The sequence below is a fragment of the Leptonotus elevatus genome, chromosome 12, assembly GCF_054856555.1.
Source record: "Leptonotus elevatus isolate MCC_2025b chromosome 12, RoL_Lele_1.0, whole genome shotgun sequence".
NCBI lineage: Eukaryota > Metazoa > Chordata > Actinopteri > Syngnathiformes > Syngnathidae > Leptonotus > Leptonotus elevatus.
In genome coordinates, this window is record NC_141250.1 from 13,333,855 (window position 1) to 13,360,769 (window position 26,915).

A 26,915-nucleotide genomic window follows, 5' to 3' on the forward strand; every position below is an offset into this window, starting at 1 on the left:
TAACAGATTTTTTTTTAGTTTTGGTAGTATTTATTGATAAGAAAATAATATAAGCATATGAACATAAAACTTCATTTAATTGTGAAAGGGGTAAAAACCCAATATATGAATAGTAGTTTTTGCTTGCCCCTTTAATTTTGGCCACCACATACTGCATGTTAAATGATTATTTTTCAGGTAAATATAGACATGCAAAAAAATGTTTATGTCACCTTTTTTTTTTTTTACAAAAACATATTTCAAATGAATAAGGTAGACCGAACATTTTACCAACTGTCTTTATTTGACTAATAAGGAAGGGGTCCACCCTGTTTATGTTATATATTGAACTCTAACATCATACGCATCACATAAATGTATTCAGAATCATATTCATCTCTTTAAAATGTGCACTGATTGATAAATGCACAGCTCCATAGCACAAAGTAACGTCAGTACTAGCCTAGCCTAGCTTGGCCTGGATGCCGTAACCACAATCCTCACAATACATTTTCGCTCCAAAGCTCAAAAAGCAAATGACAATGATGAATTTTAATAGAAATTTCTAATGTATGAAGAAAGTCTGAGACACATCAGCGCTGTTTCATTTTTTTTTTTCCTAGCTCATGGAGGTCATAACAAGTCATGGTTTGCTTTAAGCCCAACTTGGCAAAGTGAACCGGACTGACTGAAGGTGGTGGTGGTGGTGTGAGTCTTTTAGGAGAACATCCTCGGTCCTCATTGGCAGGCACGGCGTAGGAATGTGCTTGTGTGTAAAATCCTTGATTGTCGAACACGGACCTTTCTGCCTTGGTTGTTAGTGCGTCGCGTCAGTGAAGTGGAGCTTGAAAGACTTTTTACTACTTAGTGTAGGTGGGGTCAAGCCAAAAGCTTTGGTCAGACAACGAGGGAGGGCACCTGGCGGCTTGATGGATGCGAACCTTTGAAATCTTGATGTGCACTTACAATTTCCTTTGTGAGTATTCGGGCCACACTGAAAAGCAAATACATCAATGTAAGAATAAAGGGGTTTTTTTTAAGTTAAATTGTTACGACTATCACATCAACATTTTAAGAGGAAGTATAAATATAACATTATACTTTTAATGTGAGATAATTCTAAATAGATTTTTTCCTGAAATTGATGTCTTAATTTTATAGGAGAAAAAAAAATGATAAAAACGTTACAAAAGTAACTTCATGGAAAAGTCAATACGACATGAAAAAAAACAATTCTAGTCATGTAAGCATAAAGTAGGTACATAATGTTGAAAACAAAAATCAAGACTTTTTTCCCCCTGACAAAAATATTAAAGGAAAATCATACAGATAACATTAGTAAAAATCTACGTTAAAAGGAAAAAAGTCAGTTACATGTGAAAAATGTGTACAATTAGTGAGACAATAATGTTGAAAACCAAAATATGAATGTTATGAGAAAAAGGTAATAATTTTGAGAGAAAAAAAGTATGTTAAAAAAAAAGTAACTACAAAAAGTCAGTGTTCCAAGAAAATCATACAAGGAAATAATTGTACAAAAAATGTCATTTATGCGAATGAAATCAGAATATTGCCTGAGATAAATGCTGTAATAAATGTCTTTACTCAAAATGTATGTCATAAGAAAAGTTAGTGTTTCGTGAAAATTTTAAAAGAAAACAATTCCAATTCAAAAATGTAACATGAGAAATGTTGTGAAAGTCACCATTACAAAAAAAGTCACTTAAAAAGGTTTCGCTTTGAGAATAAAGTTGAATTTGTATAAGAACATAATCACATGTAACATTGAGAATAAAATCATTATTTTGCACGGATCAGTGTTGTACTATTAGTTCTTAATAAAGTGATTTGCACATTTTTAAAGAAAAAAACAACATACTTATGCTGTACTGGCTGTTACAAAAAGCTTAAGTTTATGTGAAAGTTTGAGGATAAAATGATGGCTGTTGTCGGATTAAAATAAGAAAAATGTGGTCATTTTAGATGACAAAAAGTTAATGTCGCAAAAAAAAAGAAAAATACTTGTATGTAAAAAAAAAAAAAAAAATTAGTAACTCAGAGTACAATTCTTTTTTTTCCTGCTAAACTAAAATGATGTTACAGTGAAAGTCAATTAATAAGAGCATAAACGTGTACCTGCATTACTGATTGTTGAGCTCGCACAACTGAACACTTTGCGATTGTGTAAACGTTTGCGTGTGTCCCTGAGAAAGAACTACACGCACTCTAATCGCATCAATGTCATCTTGTTGTTGATTTTGGGGGGAAACAAATATTGAATGATTTGATATTGTTTAAGTTTGTGACGGAATTTAAACCTTGAAAAATGCGTCTTTATTCTTGTAACATTCTCATCGTTTCCCCTTTTCAGTGTGGCCCGAGCACTCTCGTACTTTCACTTTGCTTTTTGTCCTTGCGTTTTCCATCATGTGCTTTTCGGTCCACTGTGTGCGCGCTTGACACTCTTGTGCTTGATTTCTGTGCGGTGTCTGTTAGAAAGTGGTGGAAATTCACTCCATGCAGGGAATGTGAATCGGGCGTGTGAAGAGGAAAACAAACAGGACGAAGCCTCCGTTCCCCGCGATGGGGTTTGATCGTCCAGGCTCGTCCGAGGTAAATCCTCCGGCGCTCGCTCGCGTCGACGTCAGACAGTTGTTTCGATCTTTTCGATGATCTCGATGGTCGACTTGGAGGGAGAGAGCAAGGAGCTGTCGTCCTGATCCCACAGACTCCCGGGACTTGAGTTTCCGTCCGTGCTCAGCTCGTCGTCCTCCCGCTCGCTCTCGTCCTCGCAGGATTCCAAACAGTGCAGGCCCAGCGCGTTGATGCCGGAGTCCTCGGAGCTGGACGGGGACGAGCACTGGTCCATTTTGGGACCCTTGGCTTTGTCCAAGGGCGAGGCTTGTTTTTTGTGTTCACTGTGCAGGCGCTGGGCAGAGGCCGGCGCGGCTTTGACGGCGGGTTGCGGTTGAGGGGCGGGGGGAGCGGGGGGCTGAGGCGGTTCGGGCAGCGCGGGGGGCAGGGGGCGCTGCACGTAGCACATCTTGCCGTTGATGCGCTTCACCACGTAGTCGTCCACGAAGAGGTCGGCGATGACACAGTACTTGGGGGACTCCAGGTGAGGCGGCGAGCGGAAGCAGGGCGCCAGCTTGAGGAAGCGCTCGGCCAGGGAGACGGACAGGTCCATGGTGCTGCTGTACTCGGTGGCGGCGGAGGGCACCGCCGTGGTGGGCAGCCGGCACACGTTGGTCATGGGTTGGTACACGTATTTGCCTGGGGGAGGACGAGCGGGACATTCATCAGCTATCTTAGCAAGACGGTTCACTCGCAACAATACAATGGCAACGATGTCACACTTTGTTTATCGCATCACTGGATTAACTCAAAAACAAGTGGTCTCAAAACGCTGCCTTGAGTTCCAAATTTGTCATTAGCCAGTTGGTCTATTTAAAGTGTAGTGTGCACACTACATGGATCAGAGGAAGAAAAAGAGATTTTTCTAGGGAGATTATTTAAAAAAATATATATATTGACATGCATGTTAAAGGTAAAGGCTATAAGACTATATAGTTGCACCTAGTATTCACTAGGAGTGTCAGGCGATTCCAATTTTTAATCGTAATTAATAACAGGACTACAATAGTTAATTCACAACTAATCGTAAATTTTATATCTATTCTAAATGTACAATAACATTTTTCATACTCTTGTTAAAAGTGGAAACATGTTAAACTCATAGAAATATGGCTGCATATTTTAGTCATTGATACAGTAATTTCATAATAATTAAAAACATTTAGTTAAAATCCAAAAGATGTATTGTACTGTAAAAAAAAAAAAAAGAGTGTGATATTGATTTGTGTTGAGGTCATTTTTCTGCCACTAGTTGGCATAATTGCGTTTGTAAGATGTTGGTGACAGCTCAGTGCATTTTTATTTTCATATTAAGAGCTATCTTATCTTTAACATGAAGTAACTTGTGAAAAAAAATAATAATAATTGTAAAATGCATTATTATTCCATTTAATACTGCTAAATTTTGACGTGGACGTGTCTGCTGCGTTGTGACTGGAATTCCCCCAGTACAGGCTTTCCAAGTAAGGGCCGGGTCATTAGTCGCGCATTAAACAATTATTGCCGTTAAGGAACATTCAATTAACTCAAAATTAACACATTAATTTTGACAACCCTAATATTCACAAATGTAAGATCCACAGGACTGCAGCCAATCCCAGACTGCAACCACACTTGTACTTCTAATGACAAAATTCTTGCTCGGGCTCTTGTACCAGTTTTTATTATAATACGCAAGCAGTCCTAACGTTATGGCTTGTGGTTGAACCCGTATATCCGTACAATGTTCGCTCCATTGAAGACTTTCAAATTGGCCCGAGTTGTGATTGCGTGTCTCTATGGATCGAAAGCGTATAGAGACTGAATGGACGAATGGAAGCGCTTTCGTGCTGATGCTCGTCAGCCGTACAGCCGGGAGAGCGCAGACATTTTGTTTAAGTGGCTCCCAGGAGAGGACCAGACTCACGCGAGCTGACAAGCTCCTACTTCGCTTCCTCTCACGCTTCATGTACGGTGGATGTAAAAAGTCTACACACCCCTGTTCAAATGGCAGGTTTTGGTGATGTGATGAAATCAGACCAGGATATTCATTTTTAACTTGTTCCACAATTGATGTGACTGATGACCTGTAGAACTGAATTGGGGGGATTTTTTTTTTTTTAGATTCCTTCCAACTTTTCTAATTGTAGAGTGTTTGCACCAAAACTTAGCTTTTGAATTTTCAGTGAGCATTTTCCCATACAATGTGTTTTTATTTTGTTTGTAAGATGACCGTAAAGAACCGTACCGTAAAGAGGTGAAGGTAGGTTAGTGATACTGGGTTTCTGCAGGTATCATCAAATCTAATTTAAATGCTTTTTAATGCAACTTAAACTCATTTAATGCCCACATCGTACTGCATAAACTGCAAATTAGGGCTGTGAGTCAATAATTATTTTTTTATCCTAATGAATCGTATGATTTCCATAGTTAACTTGCAATTAATTGAAAATTAATTGCACATTATATCCATTCTAAATGTACAACACAATATCTTTTTCAAGTTTTTCATACTCTTGTTAATTAACACAAGTGGACAAATATGGCTACCAAATACAAATGTGGTTGTATCTTTTAGTTCATTGATACAGTCTTTTCGTACAGTAACAGTTACGGTAAAAAGTAAATTGAAACATCTAGTCCTAAATGACCTGAGGTAATTTTCTGCCACTAGTTGGCATTAGTGTATCATGTTGGACGTTGGTAACAGGAAGGAACAGTAAATTTTCTGTTCAAATTCAGAGCAATTGTTATTTGGAAAATGATTGGTCACCAGACATTTATTATTGCTGAATTGTGTTATATTGACTCCTTTACCCAACAGTGTATGTAAAATAAAGCAAGAACACTTGACATTGTATTTAATGCCATTTAAAGCCTTTGTTTTAGCAAATTCTATTTAATGACTTGTAATGGGTTTTTTTTAATGACCGATTAGGCTAACAAAATATGAAAGAAAAACAACACGTGTATGATTTGACTGCTTTTAAGCGTAAAGTTGACCGCAACAGCAGGTTTATTGAAACTGGGCTATGTTTGGATTTCCGCAGCAGATTAATAACACACATATGATTGAGCTTGAGTATTTTGGGTATGAACGCAAAACACATGCGGGCAAGACTGAATCAAAACAGACGACAGCTTTCCTTGTCATATCACACTCAAGGTAGCCTATTATGAAATCCATAGGTGCACATTTAATGAGGCACTCTGCCCCAAAGGCTTGAAAACCGCAGCTCGCTATTGTGTGCGTCAAAGACAACAAAGGACATCACAAAATGTCACACGTGTGAGAGCGCGGCGTACACTCTTTGACATCTCCTGTGTGCTTTGCACGGACACTCGTCCACATTAACCATACAACGAAGGTCGCGGCCCTTATTGCCCGGCTCGAGAGCCTTTCATCACATTTTTAAATGCCAGCGCCTGAAAGGAACACAAACACAAGGGGAGATGATGAAAGGCATTGTGGGGGATGTAGGAAATGTAAATGAGGCCGTTCAAAAAGGGGAGATTACAGCTCCTCATTACAAAAATCTAATCACGATGCAGGATGCATAAAAGCTGAGGAGGTGACTTGTTCCCGAGGTAATGAACCTTGTCAGTGGGGAGGAAAGCAAAAAACAAAGATACGACAACAAAGAGACACAAGATAATGGCGATATTTATAAGGCGACTCGGATTCATTCGTATTTTGAACATTTACAGGTGAGAAGTACGGGTTGGGAATTTGTTATTGGATATGTTTGGAATCAATTATTTTATCAACTATTCCATTGATTAAGTGAATGAAAATTAACTTGTTTTCTTTATTTTTCCAATTACAGTTTATCAACCACTATTGTTTTTTTTGTATTGTTTTTTTTTGGGGGGGGGCATATACTCCCCACCCCCATATGAATACATAAATAAAAATCAATTTTCCCATGGTTAAAAAGGCATCCTTAGTTCAGAAGAAAGCAGCCCATCCATTTGTCAGCTCTCTTGAGCACTGGCAGATCATCTAACGGAGAAACTCTTCTGTGAATAACTCAGGAGCACACTTTCATCTCCTTCAGCGTCGAGACGTCCATATGTTTGTGCTCGCCCTAAAAGAATGCAGCCGGACGGAAAATGTGTTGAACTCCCGATTGTCGTTTCAATATTGGCTTGCTTTCAAGTCAAAAGTAAATCTTTAGCAAACCAGACGCATACTGACAAAGCCTCCGTGAGAAGGAACAAATATTTAACCGGATGATGTCATGTTTCACAGTAAAGCGCTGGCCTCTGCTCATTCTGTTGGGAGGTATTACAAATCTGAAGACAGGGGTTCAAATTTCAGGAAAGTGGGGGAGGTCTGAGCCAGCGTCATGTGAAACAGCGCGTTTCCTGTCTCATGACTCCATGTCGACACAAAACGAGCATGGATTGTCAGAATTGTTCCTTCTGCTCATAATGGCGGTGAAGACGTCACCCCCCCTACTCTGAACGACAACAACAAGGGGCCTTTGTCACTTTGAACAAGGGAGGGTGGGGTTTGCTTGGGTGTTGACACTGATCTGCAAATTATTTTTTTTTAACTTGAAATAGCAGGGAAAGCACTGGCAGGACTTACAGCAATAACACGAGCTGTAGCCTTGCTTTGTTCCAGCGTCTGGACTACTACGATCAATTAAGAAAGACTCTCTAATGGCTAAAACGAGTGCCACATTATGGGAATGTACGATGCACTTTCAATTTAAGGCAATAACAGATATTTTCATATCATTTCTGCGAAATACACAGCAAAACTTTAGTCTGAGTCTGACTACTATTGATCTTTTTATAGTGGCTGTGGCTTTATATGATGCAGCAGCACAGTGGTGAATCTGCAAAGATCAATCCAATAAGCCTCCCTTTGGATTTATTCACAACGACCACATGTGGGGTAACGCACCAGAATGCTGCTCACAACTACAGGCATCACACAACAGTGCTGTCTGCGAAAAACCCTGCAACTTCACTTCATGATGTTTTACACTTTTTACACAATTCAACATTTCGTTTTCTTCTGTGTGTACTGTTAATAGGATGTCGCCAAAAACACGTTTTATAATACAATGTTTAGAACAAGTATATGCATTTACTGCCAAAAATGTCCTTCGATACGAGTACAGGGAGTCATCAACATTGGTGACATAACCCGGAATTCTACATAACCTATGCTAACACGCTAATGCTAAGTCATAATTACATACTGAAAATAATCATGGAATTTACCAAATCCATCTGATTAAAACAGACAAGGGTGACCAGATTTTCAAAGATGTTCACAAACAGTGAAAATTAGTCCGAACATTTCTTTGTGACTAGAAAACCAGTTTGTGACGGGTAAAAACTGCCTGAGACCATCTTTGCAACCCTTTGCAACAGTTTACAAACCCTGAAGAAAACACAAAATTCACTAAGTTTGCAAACATTCGCCGCTCAGAGATAACAGCTTTATCGGCTTTCAGATTTGTAAAAATGGCAGATGCCGATATTCGTCAAAATGCTAAATATCGGCACCTATAATCAGCCTGGCCGATAATCGGTCTATTCCTAATTCTTAGACATTGAAGCAGAAAGTAGTTCCGGTTTGACAAAAACACGTCTGCTAGCAATTTAACAGTTATATTCCTTTTAAATTGGTTTATCATATGAATCGCTATGCCAACTGTGTGACTGACATGCACATAACCCAAACAATTGGCTTGCTGACTGGACTAGAAGTGGAACGCTGGGACAGGATTTGTGTAAAAGTGGGACAAAACAATTGGGTAAAATACGCCAGGACTATCCCGAGTAATCTGGGACATCGATTCGCCACAACATTTCTCCACTAAACGTTGACAGAAATTCAATCAGTTATCAGGTTAAAAACGCAATAAGCTCCTACATTTCTGAACAAAAAATATTTTCAGGTGACAGGAAATAGATTTTTAAGTAATTGCAGTGCTTTACTTTTTATATTAAATATATATATATATATTTTTTTAAAATCAATTCTAGTTGGACGACGCTGACATCGTGAGTTAAATAAAGCTCAATCAAAATGCTTATTACTTACAGGCAGTTCAGCATCCACTCGCTTAATGATGCCTTGACACAAGTTCATGCTAATCAAGGGCACATCTGGGCATTTCAAATTATCTCCTCAGTTTGACAAAAGTACGAAAATTGGAGATGAAGGAGCTTACTGAGGAGACTGTTACTCATTAGGACTTTGATTTTCAGCTTAATGAGTAATTACCTTGCCTGGTGATTGTCATCAGTTAGCAGAAGGAAAAAAGGCTTTCCCATCCGTTGGTTTTATTGGTGCTGCGAGCGACATCTCTCATCAGACATGACATATTGGCGGGGACACTAAGCACAGCTAATTATGACTAATGAGAGGCTCGGACTGATGTTGTCAGCAGCTGCCGAACGCTCTTCGGCGTTCGCCTCCGTCCGATTTTCACTCTGCCTCATTTTCTGAGCGTAATGCTACAGCAAAGCCACAGCTGTGTGCAAATCAGAAAAGCAACAGACACAATCCCCCCGTTGTTTACATGAAAAGTGTCTTCGCAGAACAAAAATTCTTGCTGGGCAAGATACAAAGAACATAACAATTTTCATATTTTGTGCTTGATCAAGTGCTGAGTTAAGTCGATCCTATTACTGTACATAAGTTGACCTTTTTGTTTCCTTGAATATCTTTTTTATGGAGCTATTTTCATGTCTATGCAGGAAAACACAGTGCATCACTTTTCTCTTTTCCACTCTATTATTACACGTATGAAGGAAGGTATTGTATGCAGCTCTACTTTTCTCCCCGGGTGTCCTGGTTCTGTCTGATACAATCGTCTAAGCTGGTTTAGTCCGACGAGTGCATGATTGTGCTGGGAGACGGAAATCCATTAGGTACATTATTATGTTATGGGTTGTTCTTTTGACTTGAGACAAAAATGAGCCCAAATTCATTGCTGGCTACAAGGCAGTTTGCGGTGATAGGGCAGCACCATGTTAGCAACCGATGAATATTTTAAAGCAAAAAGGAGGAGCAAGGCAATGTTTACAACAACAACAAAAGTAACAGTGCACAGACTTGCAGGGAAATAATTCATTACGGGCGCGGCTTGCGATAAACAGAGGAAAAGGATTTGTAAATCTTCTGCCCTGATCAGATGATTTCAAATCACAAGGCGGGCACATCCTGAACCTCGCAATCCCAAAGATTACATTGTGCACACTTTAAGCCCTGACTAGCGGCTGCCGAGTGGATAGTGATTGTGTTCCGCGCTGATCTGTGGATTTCCGGAGCAGCCGGAGACGGGATAAAGCAGCGGCGGCGGCGCGCCCGAGGAGAAGGACAACCTGTCAGGTCGAAGCTCGGTGATTGGTGCGGCTGTGTCAAAGTGTCAGGCCCGGAGTGGGGAAAGACTGAGGAACGAGGGGAGTGAAAATACACCTGACATTTCTATAAGAGCCAGAGAAAAACGTTGACCTTTAAACGGAACGCTGCACCCTGTCAATAAAAGATATCGCGTGACCCCTCTGCTTGTCGGGAAAAGATGCATCTTACAGGTGTCTGGAGGTTTGAACTTCTAATGCCACATTTCTTCAAAACACCCATTTGGTCTGAATACAAGTAGGATGGAACTGTACTGGAGCGATGTCCTGCGGTCTGATGAGACCAAGATAAACTTATTTAGATTCAGATGACGTCGAGCATGTGTGGCGACAACCAGGTAAGGAGTTCATTGAGAGTACCATGAATGCCAACATGTGCTGTCACATACTGAAGCAGAGCATGCTCCCCCTCCCTCGGGAAACTGGGCCGCAGGGCAGTATTCCGACATGATGATGACCACCAACACTAAGAGGCTGGGGGTAAAGGTGATGGACTGGCCAAGCATGTCTCCAGACCTAAACCCTGCAGTCCGCCTGGCATTCTTTGAAGTTGAGTAGATAAACGCCCCCCCCCAGCCACAATGCGAGCACACACGGAGACTCATTCATGCCACGCACTTTAAAAACAAGCCAAATGGAGTTGAAGTGTGCTGCAAAGCCTAAAATAGCTCACGTAAACTCAAACAGAGGAACTCGCCGCCCTTGTCAAGGACTACTTTGGGCTGCGTAATGATACATGTTTTGTTAACGTTTGTTATCGTGTCTTTGTCTTGTGTCCGCAGGGGCATGATGGTGTAGGTGGGACTGACTCAAACTGCGGCGAAATGAGAGGATGACTACTTGTGACTGGGAGGCTTGCACTCACAACAATTTTAAAACATGTTATTTTTTTCTCCAATAAGCCTGAACGTTTTTTGAATTGGTGCAGTTGTGTTTGACATACTTTTACAGTATTAGTTATTCATAAGCAGAACACATGACATATAAACCAGTCAGTCTTGTCGGTTAAAAACAACCACAATGCATCATTTGGCTTCTGGATTCTCTCACGCGTGTAAATACACATCCAGCGTTTAGTGGGGAAAAAAGTTGTTTTGAAACCATCAACCTTTCGACAAAAAAATGTCCTCAATCTGTCAAAAAATATACAAATAAATGCAAGCACTGTTATTACTCAAAATGTGAACATGTTCGAAATAAAACTGTGCTGCACACAAAGCATTTGGCAGCGGGTGAATGACTGGAAAGCTGCAGTATGATATCTAAGGGGTTGACAATAAACACAACATTAACACTTGGGTGCTAATTTAATATATGGGACGACATCGCTTTATGACTACCCAACATATGACATTTTAAGGTTACAAACGATGCAACAAGAAGGCAAGCTCAGTTACGATCGTACTTAACTGTTTCCGCATTTGATTTGTTTTATATTTATGTCCTACAAGTATCTATTGCAATTATGACTGCATGAGAAATTGCTTGGGCAGAACTAACAGTTGCGTAAATTCATCCGACAGTCTGTTTAGCTGTTTACATTCTTCGATAAGTGCTGTTGTAATTACGGCTACTACTCGCCTCCCACCTTTCTGTCTGGTGCCAACTGTGAGATCTTCTCTTTGTAAAATAATCAAGCCCAGGGTTGGTCATTTCATTTGAAAGTCGTTATTGGATTCAACGTGTAGATTTTTGTTGAAATGAAAACTCTAACTATATGTGACATCACAAAAGCCGATCGGTTCTCAACCACAATGCGAAACCTGAAGCCGTGAGGAGATTAATACTATGAAATGGGATTTATAATGAAATGGGGCAAGCGGGGGGCATCATTCCACCTCCGCACATATATACACACAAAAATGATTATTGCATTACTGTGTTCAAAGGGATTCTATTATGGAAAGTAAGTTCAAGAATTCCATCTGTGTGATTGCGATTTCTACCTCTCTATCAAGCGTGGCATTCATTCCACAAGATCCATACGTTGATTTTATCTTCGGGTTCCCGTAATTTAACAATGTACAGTGTTTATTATAGTGACGTCCATCTGCCCTGCATCATACTGACGTTCCTAATATTTTGCTTATCTTATTGAGAGACTTGAGAGGGCCACAATAACTGAAACAAGACGGTTTATATCCAGGTTTGTGCATCCTTGTTTTCTGCATCCCACTGGGATCCATGATTGAGCTTCTTTTGAGCAAGGCACCTAATTCCCCAGGCGCTAACTGCTCCAGTTTGTCACTACTGCTGGTTTTAATAATGATGAGAATATGCATGCAAAAACAAAAAAAGACATCCACCCGTCTTCTCAAGCGCATGTTGTCATTAAGAGTCTCAAACTAGCTGAAACCTCAACATATGTTTGCTAACTAGAATCATAGCAAAAATTGTGTTTGTTTGTCTTTGTCAATAATCTCATACATGAGTTATAGGGGTTCTTTTTTTTTGTGTGTGTTGATGGTGTTTAATCATTCTGCCTGTCACTATATGCCGCTGACATAGATGGAGGAACAAAGATATATTGTTTGTCCAATATAATATTTCAGACCTATTAAGTGAAAGTAAACGACATTTTATGGTAATCTACAACTAATCATTTGTAGTTGTAAAAGAATCATTATGCTAAACCACTGTAAAAAAAAAAATAATAATCTGCCACAATAATACTTCCATACATGAGTTATATGAATAGCTATGAATAGCAGTATGAAATGAAATAATTTTTATTGTTGTAAGAAGCCACACGATTGTCAGGGGTTTCCATCTTCCCACCGCAATCAAGTTAAATGACATATTTGATGATACTGGCATACAGCAAAGAGAGGTATTTGTATAATAATTGATTGTGGGTGGAACCTCCATATTTGGACGTAGAAGCTCAACTGTGAGGCAGGCGTGCTACTCACTCGAGCACTGTGCTGCCTTACGATTGAAATATTAATCAGATTTTATAGGTCAGCTCAGTTTCCTTTGAGAAGTGTCACATGGTTGTTTTGTGGAACTTGTATGGTGCGTATGTATGTAACGTCATATGAAATTTAAGGATTCCCTGTGGGATCGTAATGGTCATCTACAAACAAGCGTTCTAGTTGCGCAGGAATCATTTTTGTTACAAACCACTTCACACATTGGTAGTGGTACCTCATTTCGCGGAGTTTTTTTGTGATACAAGATGCCGTTTGCGCAACCATGGTGGCGGAAAACTTCGCAACGGGCAACAGTTCGACAGATAGTGCTTAATTATTTTGTTTTAAAGCGGTAAAGTCAGTTGTTTATTGCCACTCCCAGCTGAGATTTTACTGTAGACTTATAAAAATTTAAAAAAAGCAAATGACGTATTTTGTATTTAACCAAACCATATAGTTTAGCCTTACGAAAATCCACTAGCTTAATGCCAACACACATCGCAGAACACCACAGACAGGCTAAAAAACTAAACTAAAATAAACAATGTAGACAGACAATATAACAATACCAACAGACATATTCTGTATCCTCTGTGATAAACAAAGCAACATTACTACAGTTTAGTCGCGACAATCAAATCTAATTGTATTACTCTCGTGATGGATGGATTATCGGCCGGGCTGATCATTGGCTTAGATAATTGGCATTTTAAACAATATTGGCTACTGGTAGAAATCTAACGGCAGATAAGAAATCAATTCAAAACTGTGTTCACTTGAAGTAACTAATTATTTAAACTTTCAGAGATTCTGCTGACCCTGAGAAATCTCGGCTCCTTTTGCTTTTGTTTGAAAATAAAACCAAAAAAGTACACGTTGAAAGATTTCAGTTATTTAGAAAATTTTACTGTAGAAGACTATAGGGAACTAACTGAATACGTCTAGTTGTCATTTATCTTTTAAGACATACTGATGAGCCTGGAAGCTCCATGAACTTGTTGTTGGTATTTTAAAAGAACGATGTCTATTGTCTAAGATAACAATAACATTTAACAATTTGCAAATCAGAAATGCTATTTAATATATAAATGCTAAAAGACAAGTTAGGAGTTTTCCCTTTTACTGAAAATGAATATAGGCTCCTTGACTATTAATAATCAGTACTGGTTCTTGGGGGTCGCTATGATACTATCGCGTGGTGGCCAAGGCACACACACCAGGAGGCCCATTAAATTACAGTATGAAATCATGATACAAAAACGGTTTAGTGCTTTACATTCTTCATATTTATGTTATTAGATGTATGTTTGTTTTTATAACTCACAATACATTACAGTGCTATTTTTCTTATTTTACAAAACGTTCCAACAATTTTCCTGGTGCTTTTTGGAGGAGTTGGAACAGATTAATGACGTTTCTGTTGATTTCCCAGAGATTTGACGTCAAATTAAACTCTTTTCAAGGCACCACTGTACTCGCGTAGTTAAATTAATGGCTACCGGGCAGCATCAAAAGAAACATTTGTAAGAGCCTCACGAATGGCAATGGTTGCCTTTCTTCCACAAAGACAAAACGAAGCCGTAACCAACTCACAGTGGCACCATCCCAGGTGGCAGCACCAGTGCAGTTTGAAGCACTTTCCGTGGCTGTGCGTGGCGCAGATGGAGAGTCCGTCACACGGTAAGAAGTCTGGTCTCCCCGCGCAGCTTCTGGCCAAAGCCTGCGCCTCGTCCAACTTCTCACTCTTCGGACACTTTGAAGCACCGGAGGCGGCCATAACAGCATCGCCTGAACTTCACCCTCCGCCTCCCAAACAAAAAAAATATCAAAACCGGAACACTTTTTTAAGGGAGAGCTACAACATGACCGCGACCGAGCACCGCGGCGGGCGGGCGAGGTCCACGTAAGGAAGCCTGCCCGGGAAGGAGGCTCCGACAGCGAGTCGCTTGGCAGGAATTCCGAACGTCTTCACTTAAAAAGCGGCGGGCGACATGTTCCGTCAAAAAGTGTGAGAAGCCGGGCGAGGGTTATTTTCCTCAATTGCTCCCACGGTGGCGTTCCTCGGCTCTCCCCATCGTGGCATTCAGCCGTCGGCTCCACTGTGCTTGTGCTTGCGTGTGAGCTCCTCACTCACATACACCATCTCAACTTCATCACACGGCGGGAGGAGTCGGAAAACACGAAGCCAGCTGCCCACTGGTGAAAAAAAAAAAAACACCACGAGAAGGGAGAATGGCGCACTCCTACGCGTTCAGCATCTTACACAACGAACACACTCGTTGAAGAAGACCGAATAGTAGCGTTTTTAAACGTGACATGAAATATGAAATATGAAGATGATGTGGTTCCGCTTGTGGAGACGAGCTGTGGCCGCTCGGTGGCAGCACCCACAGCTGCTCCACCAAGGTGGGCGTGGGATTGCAATCACGCTCATTATTTATATACAAAAGGAGTTGCTGTCCAGCTGAGTCAGCACAAACATCAGACTTGTATTCCCCCTGGCCTTGATTTGACTATTTCCAGAACAGGTAGGCGGGACGATGGATTAGGATTACTGCTCTCAACTGGAGTCATATAAATTAGGTCTCCCATCCCCCTCAATACAGTTTAGTGGTTACAACAGAAGTAAACCTTAAATATTTCTTGACAATAATGTTATATGTGACATCACTAACCTAAACCTGACATTCTGATTAATATTACATTTGTGGATTATGAGTTATGCAGCTAAATTCGACCGTTTTTATCCATCTCAGGGGGCGGCCATTTTGCCACTTGCTGCCGACTGAAGATGACATCACAGTTGCTCAGGGCTCAGCCAATAACCAATCACAGCTCACTTGTTTTCTGAAGCTGAGCTGTGATTGGTTGTTAGCTAAGACCTTGAGCAACCGTGATGCCATTTTCACTTGACAGCAAGTGGCAAAATGGCCACCTTCTGATATTAATTAAAACATTTGCTGCTTAACTCATATTCCACTAACGCAATATTAACCAGAATACCGTTGATTAGTGGGGCTGTGTAGAAAATTTAAAGGGGCATCGAAACAAAATCTGGAACCCTATAAATATTAAAGTAGAGCCTATCATAAACCTAACCTATAAAACTAAAATATTTATGTATATTGCATTGGGGTATGTGGGAGAATCTCAATTACATTATTTTTTTTAATTGTTCAGATTTAGTGAAATGTTTTGTCTATATGAGACCTATCATTGGCTGGTGACCAGTCCAGGGGGATACGTACACCACTCATCATTATTTTGTCTCTTGGACGGGTTGTGAAGTTTAAGAAATAGGCAGATGAAAATATACTATGTACATTCAATACAAAGTGATTTATCATGAAGAATACAGTTGGCTATCAGCGCAGGGAATCTGGGAAATGGTTACAGATGTTGAGTGGCTTGTGCAATCCAAGATTAAACTGCAGATTGTATCCTGAGGGGTTATTACAGGCCACAGTTTGCACATCCTTTTTTCTTTTTTTTTTTTTGTTACTGTGAGTTTTACATTTTCAATCAACTCAGACTCACATGAGCTGCGCCTGAACTTGACCGGATGTCCGCCTTTGTGCTTCTCTTTCATCCCCTGCACGGCGCACAATCGCCATCCACCCCTGCGCCAGTCAGATGGGGCTTATGCGGCGCCAACTGCACAAGTCACAATTGTAATCTTTGCAGTGTAATCGTCGGATTTAGATGCCCGCCTCCATCCCCAATGAGATAAAAGTCAAAGAAACATCATTTACAATGATATAATACATGCAAAGGCCTTAAATCCGCACGATTAGGGAAAAAGGGGGGATTCATTTCTGCAAAGAAAATGTGCCTCAAGTAATAAATGGGATGTAGAAACAAAATGGTCTTATTTGTTAACCAATCTTGAACTGTAGCCATGTTTGGGGATGTTTTTTTTTTTTTCAGTGGAACATTTATATTTTATTTATAGTGGATTAAGGAAAACTAGACTGAAATGTCCCCATTTGACTAATAAAAAGTAGCCACTTAAACAGTAGGCCCTTCTAATAAAACATCTCTTTTCACATAATGGCCTTCGGACTAATGAATGCCAAGTGTGCTGTAATAAATAAAAGCCACACTTCAAAAACCGTAACATGTAGTGATTAATAGGTAGCTGTAATTAACGTCACCGTGACTGATACCATCATAGCTAGCATCTTTTCTCATATGGCCTGCGGAACAGATGTGGCATCAATAAAGCTGAAAAAACATAAATGCTGCACAACTTAAGTGTTTTTCTATGCAGTGTAGAGTATTCTAAGTGAGAAAAAAACCCCAGCTAAACAGTTTGCCAATAAACTGAAAAGATGTAAAGCTAGGGAAAACAAATGGAAGCTCTGCCGTTCACAGAGGAGACCGCTTTTATTCCATGCGGAAGGATCGCAGCGCAGGAGCCTAAGTGAATACAGAAACGTTTTTTTCTTTGGTTAAGGCATTTGAGGTACTGTGAAGTTGTTATATTTTGTATGAGCACAGTTCTTTGACCTAAACTTAAATTAAGGCGCTAAATAAGTTTTGAAGTTCCATGTTAACCCTTCTTCCAGGCCTCTGATGTAGTCCCAAGGTCATTTCGAAAATCTAATTACCGTAAGCTTTTTAGACTTTGGATCCTGCATGTAGTTTAATTTATTCCCGTCTGCTATGTTTTGAAAACCATCAGTTTTCTTTTTTTTTGTGCACTTAAGAAACCATAAGATAGCGAATAGTAGGAATTGGTGTCAAGGAAGTTTATGTCAGAGAGGAGCCAATTCTTTTATTTTTAAAGGTAGTGTAAGGTGAATTTGAAATAATATTCAAGTGTTCGGGATCATAGTTTGTGGTATATTTATAATTTAAATCTATTAATATAGACAACTATATAAAAAAAATAGGGGAGGTGTCAATTACTTGTTTTTTTCCACCATTCTCAGCAAGGCTTGGCCCCGTCCCCCACAAATAGCAGGATTTACAACGATATGATTTATATTATATTAAGAAAATACATTTGTACAAATTAAAGCCTCCACCGATAAATGCTCTATCCTTACAAATACAAAAAGTAAATACCATACGACTACTCAAACACCTCCTAAAATGGCACATAATTAGTGATATTTTGAATGTCATTACCACATAAGAAATCATTCATCAATCAGTCATCATTAGGCTGAAATGCACAGCAGAGTTGAACTGCCAATATGGAGTACCGGTAATCCTTATTGATTGGCAAGTACCTTCCAATATTTTCAAATACCTTTAAACGTACTTAAACGAATGTACTTTCGGTTACACTTTTAGGCTAAACGCTACATGCTAAAAACTTTGCATTTTTAGCAAGTCAATATCCAGTAAGCATTATGGTAAAAAAATGCCGAATGGCAATCATGCGCTGCAGACATAATATTAATCAATCATAAAAATGAATAAACAATGTTTACTTCATTATCAAATGGTATAATATAGGTCAAATGCTAAAAATATAGATTTTTGCCATCCACAAATCAAAACCTTGTGGCATCCTAGGTGTTAAGATGTATTCCGAGTTGTTTTGTTTGTTTACTTATATTTTATTTTGAAATTTATGCTTTAAATTTGGAAGAACGCTCCACATTTCCGTTTCCTGTTTTTAGCCCTCCGTTCGTCATTCAGCACGTAGCGTGCAGTTGTCAATGACGAAATAGTGTAAATCTACATATGCAAATATGTCTGCACTTCCGAGTTGACGGTTGAGTTCAACTGAAGACTCGCATTCTCTTTTACCGGAGCCACCCTGTGGTGGTTAATCAAACCTAAATAACCAGTTCAGAGGTTGAATCCTCAACACTGGGGGAGGGGGGGGGGGGCTACATTTTTATCATTTAGCCTACAGGTACGTTGTACTGTAATTGTGAATATTTGCAAGTGTTAAAAAAAACAACAACAACAATGATGATGACATGTTGAATCAGTAAGATTACCAAATGAACAATACTGAGCTCTCTCTCTAAAAAAAAGTGAATATTTATATATAAGTACGTTTAATTGTATTTGCCAGTCAAAATTGTTTACTCCACATTGGCAGTTCCACACAAATGCTAGATTAAAACATATTTTAGATTTAAAGGTGGCTGTGCGTTTTCTTGATGATTCCTCTCCACTTGTGAACAGGCGGGCTGCCGCTGGCCGCCAGCCTGCGGAGAAGACCGCAGGGCTGCAGGTAAGGCACATCGGAGTGGACCCGCTGGTAGTACTCCAGCCTCTCCAAGATCTTGGTCAGGCCCACCATACTCGCGTAGAACATGGGACCACCGCGGTGCATGGGCCAGCCGTATCCAAGCACGTAGATGACGTCGATGTCTTCGGGTCCAGCTGCTATTCCTTCCTCGAGGATACGGAAGCCCTCGTTGATGAGGGGATACAGGCAGCGCTCCAGCACCTCCTGGCGATCAATGCGGCGCGCAGCCAGGCCGCATCGGGCTCGATACGCTTCCAGAAAGTTGTGCAGCCACGGGTCAGGTGCAGCTTCACGGCTGTTGTCATACTGATACCATCCCCGGCCTGTTTTCTGTCCAAACCGCCCTTGCTCATAGAGAAGGTCTCCGAGGGGACTGTACCTGCGGCCTTGTCGGACTCTAACCGCAGTGCCGGGCTGCACCAGACCTTCTGCCTTCCTAACCCTCCAGCCAACATCAATCCCGGAGAGGTCAGACATCGTGAAGAGCCCCATGGCGAAGCCAAACTCCTCCAACGCCGCGTCTACCAACTCAGGGGTGGCTCCCTCTTCCAACAAGAACAAACCTTGTTCAAAGTACGGCTTCAGCATGCGGTTCCCCACAAATCCGCGGCAATTGCCGACAGCCACGCCCACTTTGCCCATTTGTTTGCCCAGATTCATGGCGGTGGCCACGGCTTCAGGAGAGGAGCGCGACCCGTACACCACCTCCAGCAGCTTCATGACATGAGCCGGGGCAAAGAAATGCATCCCGACCACCAGCTCTGGGTGGCGGCTCTGCGCAGCCAGGAGGTCGATGTCTAACGAGGACGTGTTGGTGCACACGAACGCTCGCGGTTTACAAACGGCAGACAGCTGCTGGAAGAGTCGCTTCTTCAAGTCTGCGTCTTCAAACACGGCCTCGATGACCAGGTCAGCATCCGCGACGGCGCGGAGGTTCCGACTGTAGGTGATCAGGTCAAAAGCAGGGGCCACCCCTCGTCTCGTGGCCCCCCGCTGCAGCATGCCTGATATGGCCTGCTTGGCCTCCTTCAGCGGCTTCTCCTCGGCCTCCACGGCAATCACAGACAACCCCGCCTGAGCAAGGGAGACTGTTATGCCTCTCCCCATTGTGCCAAGACCTAAGACGTAAAAAAAATACAAGTTGGTTTTGCCTACTTGAAGTGGCTTCCTATTTTAATCGAGCACACCACATTCGGACACCACAAGGCTTTTTTTGCCCCCAAGCGGACTGTGCGGTTGCTTCTGAGCTTGCAATTTTAATGCGCAAGCTGCAAAGACTCACATAACCAGAATACTCAACGAGCAACACTCCGCGCAGGGAGGAGACTTTGACTTGTACCAGTTGGACTGAAAATACCTCGTATAGTCATTGTTATCATACAGTGATTTTCCATCAGGAAAAAAAAATAATCAGACGAAAATGAAAAGAAAAAGAAAATAAAGGCCGTTCATTGAGATGATGACGATAACTAAATTGATTGACAATTTCGTCAATGACTAAAACGAAAACAGTGATGAAAACTCAGAAAATCCAATTAGAAGAGTTAAAAGTTGAAATGTATGTTGAAGTAAAAAACAACAACTAAATTGTCAATTGCTCTTTATTTTCGTCGACTAAAATTGGATTTAAACTAAAATACAATCAGATGACTAAATTATGACTAAAACTTTAATTAATTTTAGTCAAAAGACTAACTAAAAAATTCTTGTCTGTTTTTTTACACAAATAATTAAGTCTTCCCTGTGTCAATATACACTGTGCGTTTTGACAAAAATAATCCGGTTAACGTTATGACCAATGACCGCTCAGAAGGTCCAGTGAGTCTATAATTACACATCTGTTTGACCAATGAGCAGTGATGTCATCACCATGCGCTATCAACTTTGCAAACTTGGAAGTCTTTCCGGCCAGGCTCAAGACAAAGTGCGCCATAGTGGTTATTTTGCCAATGGAAATGTCACTATAATGGAACAGCGAGTAAGATGTATGGAAATATAACAGAGGCATTAGACAAAATGTGATGAACGGTCATTTTAAATATAAAAACATTCAGAAGTTTCAATCCTCAGACTGTGCCTCAGGCAGCTACTGTTAGTTTTTAAAAGGACTGCTTGAATATGATTTCTTCATGTCATAGAACTATACAAAATTACTACCAAAAAGTCATGGCTAATAGTCATAGTTCATCTCTAAATGCCATAGCTAATCAACATTCAAGTGTTCCAGTCTTACCGACGACCGCCGCTTTACGGATGGGCCTGGGCTTGCTGCCATCCCAGCGCGCTCCGCTGGGCATGCTCCACCTGCCCGCAGCTCTCTGAGCAAAGAAACTGTACTGCAGAGCTCGAGCCTGGCCAGAGGTGAACAGCGTGGCCATCAGCTCTTTCTCCCGCTCCATGCCCCGGGCGTAGGGCAGCGTGGCGGCCGCCCGCAGCGCCTGGACGCAAGCCACCGGCGCCATGGCTCCGCGGGCGCGCTGGCGTACTTTCTGCATCGTTGCCTCAAATAGGGCATCCAAATCGGGAGGGCAAGGGCACGGGAGGTTACTGACACGGCGGGCGTCCAGAGGCTGTTCTGAAAGTGGAAAAAGCTGACTCCGTTTTTTTTTCCAGAGTAACATTCGCATTACTGTACACTCTTCTTTGTGGTAAGTCAGATTTAAAAGACCTTTTTTTTTTTTGCAGGGAATTGAACATTTAAGTATTATTTTTTTTATTTCCCATTTTCTGCTTTCTCCAATGAGGATTCATTGGTGCGTACTTGCAAGAGGTCTTTTAATTTTAGAAGTAAATTTCTTGCTGAGACTCCATAGGACAACTCAATATTACAAAGAGGTCTAGTGTCTGTGCTGATTTCAATTTGGGTTAAATGGGGGGGGGGGGGGGGGGGGTCTACTCGATTCCTCATTCCTGTCCCTCCTGACATGATTACACAAGACAGCGGTTAGAATCCTTCACAGAGTCGCTGAATTACACTGGGCGCCAGAAAATGGGTCACCATGGCAAAGATTAAACGGCCGCTCACCAATCCACCATCTCCAATTTGCTCCAATAAGCAAACCGAATCACTATCAATAAATCAAGAATTTCAGGCTTTAATGTTTACAATATTTAGGCGGCGTGGCAGTGGAATATGACCACATGGGAACTTGGACTTCATTTAGCCATTAATCTGTAAATGGCCGCACTGTTTCGATGGATTTGTTGTGCGGCGAGAGCGTTGTCCCGACAGATGTGACGGGCAGATGTCGCAACCGCTGCGCTAAAATACTTAATCCTGTCAGCGTGCGCATGTGCGGGTTCGTGTCAGAAACATGTGCAACCATTCAAATGCACACTCTTGTACTTTGACACATGGATGCTTTCCACTGTTTGGCTCACAGGCTCTATGGTGGCTTTGTAATGTTAATTTTGTGTCCCCGTTTACTTATTTTTTTTTTTTTTTAAGCAACCCTACCAATTAGAACAACACGGTAGCATCCGTCCAAATAGCCAGAGATTTCAGTTTGATCGACTTGCATCCGTGTTTCTGCTTGTCTGTGCCTTTCTGCCTGACTCGATCGCGTCCTCATTTTTGTTTTTCCGCATCAAGTCATGTTGCATTTAAGCATTTAAAATCAAAACAAATATTACTTACTACCAACTATAACATTCCAGAGTGAGTTAGCTTAGGATGAAGTGGGCTAGCCTAGCTTGACTGTCCAGCTGATAAGTAACAATGTTTCTATCTTGTCGAAACATAGCATAAAGCACAAAAAAATTCCAGGCTAAAATGCATATTTAAGTCCATTTCTAGACAATAGTGACAGTTTTCTAAATGTCCCTGTCATTATTCTAAAACAAGCTAAGCTAAACTAGCATAATTGTTGGTGCGTAATGACAAGACAGACTGACTGCATTTATAGTACTGTACCAACCATAACACTCTAGAGTGAGTTAGCTTAGCAGTATGTGGGCTAGCCTAGCTTGACAGTCCAGCCGATAAGTAACAATATTTCTATCTTGTCGAAACATAGCATAAAGCAACATTTTTTTCAGGTTAAAATAAGTATGTAAGTAAGTCAATTCCTAGACATTAGTGACAGTTTCCTAATTTTCCCTGTCATTATGCTAAAACTAGCTAAGCTAAGCTAGCATCATGTTTTGTGTGTAATGACAAGACAGACAGACTACATTTATACTAGGACTGTATTTTCTTTAAATAACTTCTCTTGTGAGGATAATCACTTCATAGAATGGATGGCTGGAACATTTAACTCAGATGTGCTTAGGAATTACTCAATAATTACTTGTCAACTCATATTTCCTGAAACTACATGTTTGAGAAGAGGCATTTATTTATACAAATCCGGTTTGATTATGTATTTATATCTATTATTTAGTCATATTTCATTTTCAAATAAATATTGATAGATATTTAATTCAAGTAATGTAACCTACCACAACATTATGAACACTTATACGATGGCCTATACTGGATTACACATTTTTTTAAATAAATCAATCTGCCTTTACAAATAAATTTCTCTGCTTTTGACACCTTCAGATGTGTATCAATTTAAGACTGTATGCTTAATATTGTGGTTATTGTTTTTAGCAGTGCCCGTCACTTATAGAATCAGTTGGCTGCACTGAGAGAAAAGGGGGTGAATAATACTGCACTCCCTACTTTTCAGTTATTTATTTGTAATGTGTGAAGAACAGAGCAAACACTTATCATTCATGAGTCTGATTGAAAAACAAATGCCAATATTGAACTAATTAAAACAAACTGACGAGGACTGAATATTCTGAGAATGTTTGTCCCTTTTACGCCCCTCTGAATAATAGAGCAAATGCAGCAGAGACGTCAGAGCACATCTCACCCGCCCATCAAACATTCATGGACGTAGCTGAACATTCTCATCCCATCCACTTCCCTGACAATTGAAGATGTCAGATTCTCCACAAATATCATATTTTTGTAGAAAATGCCCTGTCCCACCAGAGAGGGGATATCATGCGAGTGGATGACAATCTGTCTGTGCTTCGCCTTTTGTCTCACCTGCAACACTCTTGGCAAACTTGACAGCTGCATCCACGCCGCTCTGATCAGTAAGCTGATCCACTATTGAGAGTTTCAGTGCTTCGGCGGCGGTGATGTGACGACCTGTGAGACAAATATGACAGTCAGTGAGTCTACGTGCTCAAAGGACATCACCGGCTGAGAAAAAAGAAGCAGTCTTCCAGATATTCTCATGTTCTTTTTTCCAAATTCATACTTAATTGAAAAACATAAATGTTAAGTTCTTTGAAGACTCTTGTCTAAATAGTCCATAGGTTCTAATGTGAGTGTGAATGGTTGTTTAGTTATGTGTCCTGTCATTGGCCGGCGACCATTCAATTGCTCAAAGTCAACTGGGATAGGCCCAGCCACAATCCTAATGAGGAAAAATGCTATATAAAATGGATGGATTATTGTGTATTGATTGTTTTTAAATAGAACCAAGATGCTTAAATGGTTCAAAAAGAAATAGAAATAAATTTCAAGTACATATTGAAATTCATGATAAAGGCTGACCTCTGCTGGCCATTTGAAGAAATTACAATTAAATCAATTATGCTTTTAAGTACAAGAGAGTGGAGACCGCTTGCAAGAATATGTTAAAAAAAAAGCATGTTCGCATAAAAAAAAAAAAAAAAAGAAGTCAAATGCAAAGTGTCAAATTCCAATTCAGGTATAAGACATAAAAGTGTGGTTGTTGTTACCAGTGGTGATGAGATCTATAGCTGCCGGTAATCCAGTGAGCCTTGGCAGACGTTGGGTTCCACCTGCAGCAGGTAGCAGACCCAGAGTCACCTCTGGGAGGCCCACTTTAGCCTGAAATTGAGCCCAGAAATCAAGATGAATGGAGAGCATTATTGGTTTGTTACACTTGCTTGTTGCTTTAACACCAGAGTGGCTCAAACTACTGATGATTCTGTATTTTACCCAAGCCCAGAAAAAAAAAAGTGATTTATTGACTTAGAAATGAATAGTGACTACTGAACTAACCTTGGAGTGCGCTATTCGATAGTGACAGCCAAGCGCCAACTCCAGGCCTCCGCCCAGAGCGACGCCCTCTATGGCCGCCACCACTGGCTTGTCCGCCGCCTCTATGGCGTGGATCATTGGCACTAGTGGAGGTCCAGTCATGAGGGGGCCAAACTCTCTGATGTCTGCGCCTGTTATTGAAGACACAAAGTGTTTTGCGTATTCTATATTGCCTGTAAGTATGAATATTCTGCAATGTAAACATGTCAAATTGTAGTACTTTGCAGACGCATCTCATGCATGGCGGGTGTGGGACTGTGGGTGTTTTTTGCATAAGTGATTCTGACAGTGTAATTGATCGCTAGAAAATGGCACGGAATCTCTCCTCTTCAGCCGAGCTGATCATGCCATTGGCGGGGGAAACACTGTTGGGACCATATTTATGTACATTAGCACTACTGTTACATCACCGTGGGGCAAAAGTATAAACGGCCTTGCTCATAGACACGGTTTCAGAAATAGGCAGGTAAAAGATTCACTTGGTTGTGTAATTCATAACTTGATGGTTGGGAAGGCACACCAGAGATTCAAACATTTGCATACAAGCCATTTTCCATAAAATGTCCCCCTTTATTATGATTGACAGCAAACAGTTGTGGACTGACTACAGAGTACTTACCACCACAAAACATTCCATTTTGTCCACATATGACAACAGACTTCACCTCAGGGTCACCGAGTGCTCTCTTCACCGTGTCCACGATGCCCTGACGTACTGCTGCGCTATAGAATACACACATTGCATATATTATGTGACTTTTCAAATTAACTCAGTCTTTGCTAGAATGTAAAAGTAAATCCATGCAGGGGAGAAGAACGTGAATGCACAGTCTAATGATATATATATATATATATATATATATATATATATATATATATATATATATAGGGCTTTCATTAGATTGTGCACATTTGAAACATATTGTGAACAAGAAAAAGGGGGGGGGGGACAGAAATGCTGCACAACTTACCTTAGTGCATTTACAGGAGGATTTTGAAGCGTAATCAAGCCAACAGTTCCCGAAACGCGAGAATATTGAGCCATTTTACCACACGAGCGATCGCTCCTTTTTTTTATTGCGTCGCTGAACTTTGTATCGTCAATGTTTTTGCTGGCAGAAATACTTCAACTTTAGCACACTTGATTCGCCTTGTGGCCACGACAGCGTACACGCCTGGGTTTTCATCGTTCACTAGTACAATTCGGGGCGTTCACGAGCATTGGCGCCTCCTATCAGGTCTGGAGGAGGAGTTGATTATTATTTATTATTATCATTATTATTGTATTTAGTTATAAACTATTTCTAAATGATTTACTACCATTTACGTTAATATATATATTACACTCAAATATTCTGTGGTAAGAAGAAGACAATTTTGGATTTAAAAATGATGTTGTTGGTGAAGTGACGTCATGATTTGGACGGCTCTCGTCTATTTCCGCTGTTTCATGTTACAGTACGGTATAAGCTCCTAGAGAAATTACATTCAAATATTATAAGAAATATAATGTTACAATTACTGTCTCAAATACTACAACCACGGGTTTATATTTATTGTACATTCCCACTTGTCACGTGACCCAGCTACACTTTCACTTGGCCTATTTTGTTGTTGACAAAACGTTAATGACCGCCTGCTAAAAATGTCCACTCAGATAATCAAACTTTTTTTATTTTAGATTTTATTTGATAATTTTAGGGTCAAACGACAGCCGAAAACGAGCGTTGTT

The 26,915-nt window shown here is 40.6% G+C and overlaps 2 protein-coding genes across 2 annotated transcripts; both read right to left on the reverse strand.

The window, feature by feature from the left end:
- Positions 1–262: 262 nt before the first annotated feature.
- On the reverse strand, positions 263–15,570 carry LOC147164646 (UPF0524 protein C3orf70 homolog B-like). The gene is made up of 2 exons (XM_086091984.1): positions 14,487–15,570; positions 263–3,252 (listed from the first exon to the last, which is right to left on the reverse strand). Exons 1-2 carry the CDS (start codon positions 14,668–14,670, stop codon positions 2,624–2,626), a joined length of 813 nt encoding a protein of 270 aa, XP_085948110.1. The 5' UTR covers positions 14,671–15,570; the 3' UTR covers positions 263–2,623.
- A 1,690-nt stretch (positions 15,571–17,260) lies between these two features.
- Positions 17,261–26,371, reverse strand: ehhadh (enoyl-CoA, hydratase/3-hydroxyacyl CoA dehydrogenase). Its single transcript, XM_086090963.1, has 7 exons — positions 26,155–26,371; positions 25,803–25,906; positions 25,145–25,314; positions 24,859–24,970; positions 24,155–24,259; positions 21,344–21,685; positions 17,261–20,228 (listed from the first exon to the last, which is right to left on the reverse strand). Exons 1-7 carry the CDS (start codon positions 26,226–26,228, stop codon positions 18,994–18,996), a joined length of 2,142 nt encoding a protein of 713 aa, XP_085947089.1. The 5' UTR covers positions 26,229–26,371; the 3' UTR covers positions 17,261–18,993.
- Between the last annotated feature and the right edge of the window lie 544 nt (positions 26,372–26,915).

What these genes read in the sequence shown, in the direction of transcription:
- LOC147164646 (XM_086091984.1), bottom strand. Translation starts at nt 14,670, where the DNA reads ATGGCCGCCTCCGGTGCTTCAAAGTGTCCGAAGAGTGAGAAGTTGGAC. An exon ending in CCACCTGGGATGGTGCCACT is followed by an intron (nt 3,253 to 14,486) that starts GTGAGTTGGTTA and finishes GTCCTCCCCCAG; the next exon opens with GCAAATACGTGTACCAACCC.
- ehhadh (XM_086090963.1), bottom strand. Translation starts at nt 26,228, where the DNA reads ATGGCTCAATATTCTCGCGTTTCGGGAACTGTTGGCTTGATTACGCTT. An exon ending in ATCGAATAGCGCACTCCAAG is followed by an intron (nt 24,971 to 25,144) that starts GTTAGTTCAGTA and finishes GCTCAATTTCAG; the next exon opens with GCTAAAGTGGGCCTCCCAGA. An exon ending in TATAGATCTCATCACCACTG is followed by an intron (nt 24,260 to 24,858) that starts GTAACAACAACC and finishes TTTGTCTCACAG; the next exon opens with GTCGTCACATCACCGCCGCC.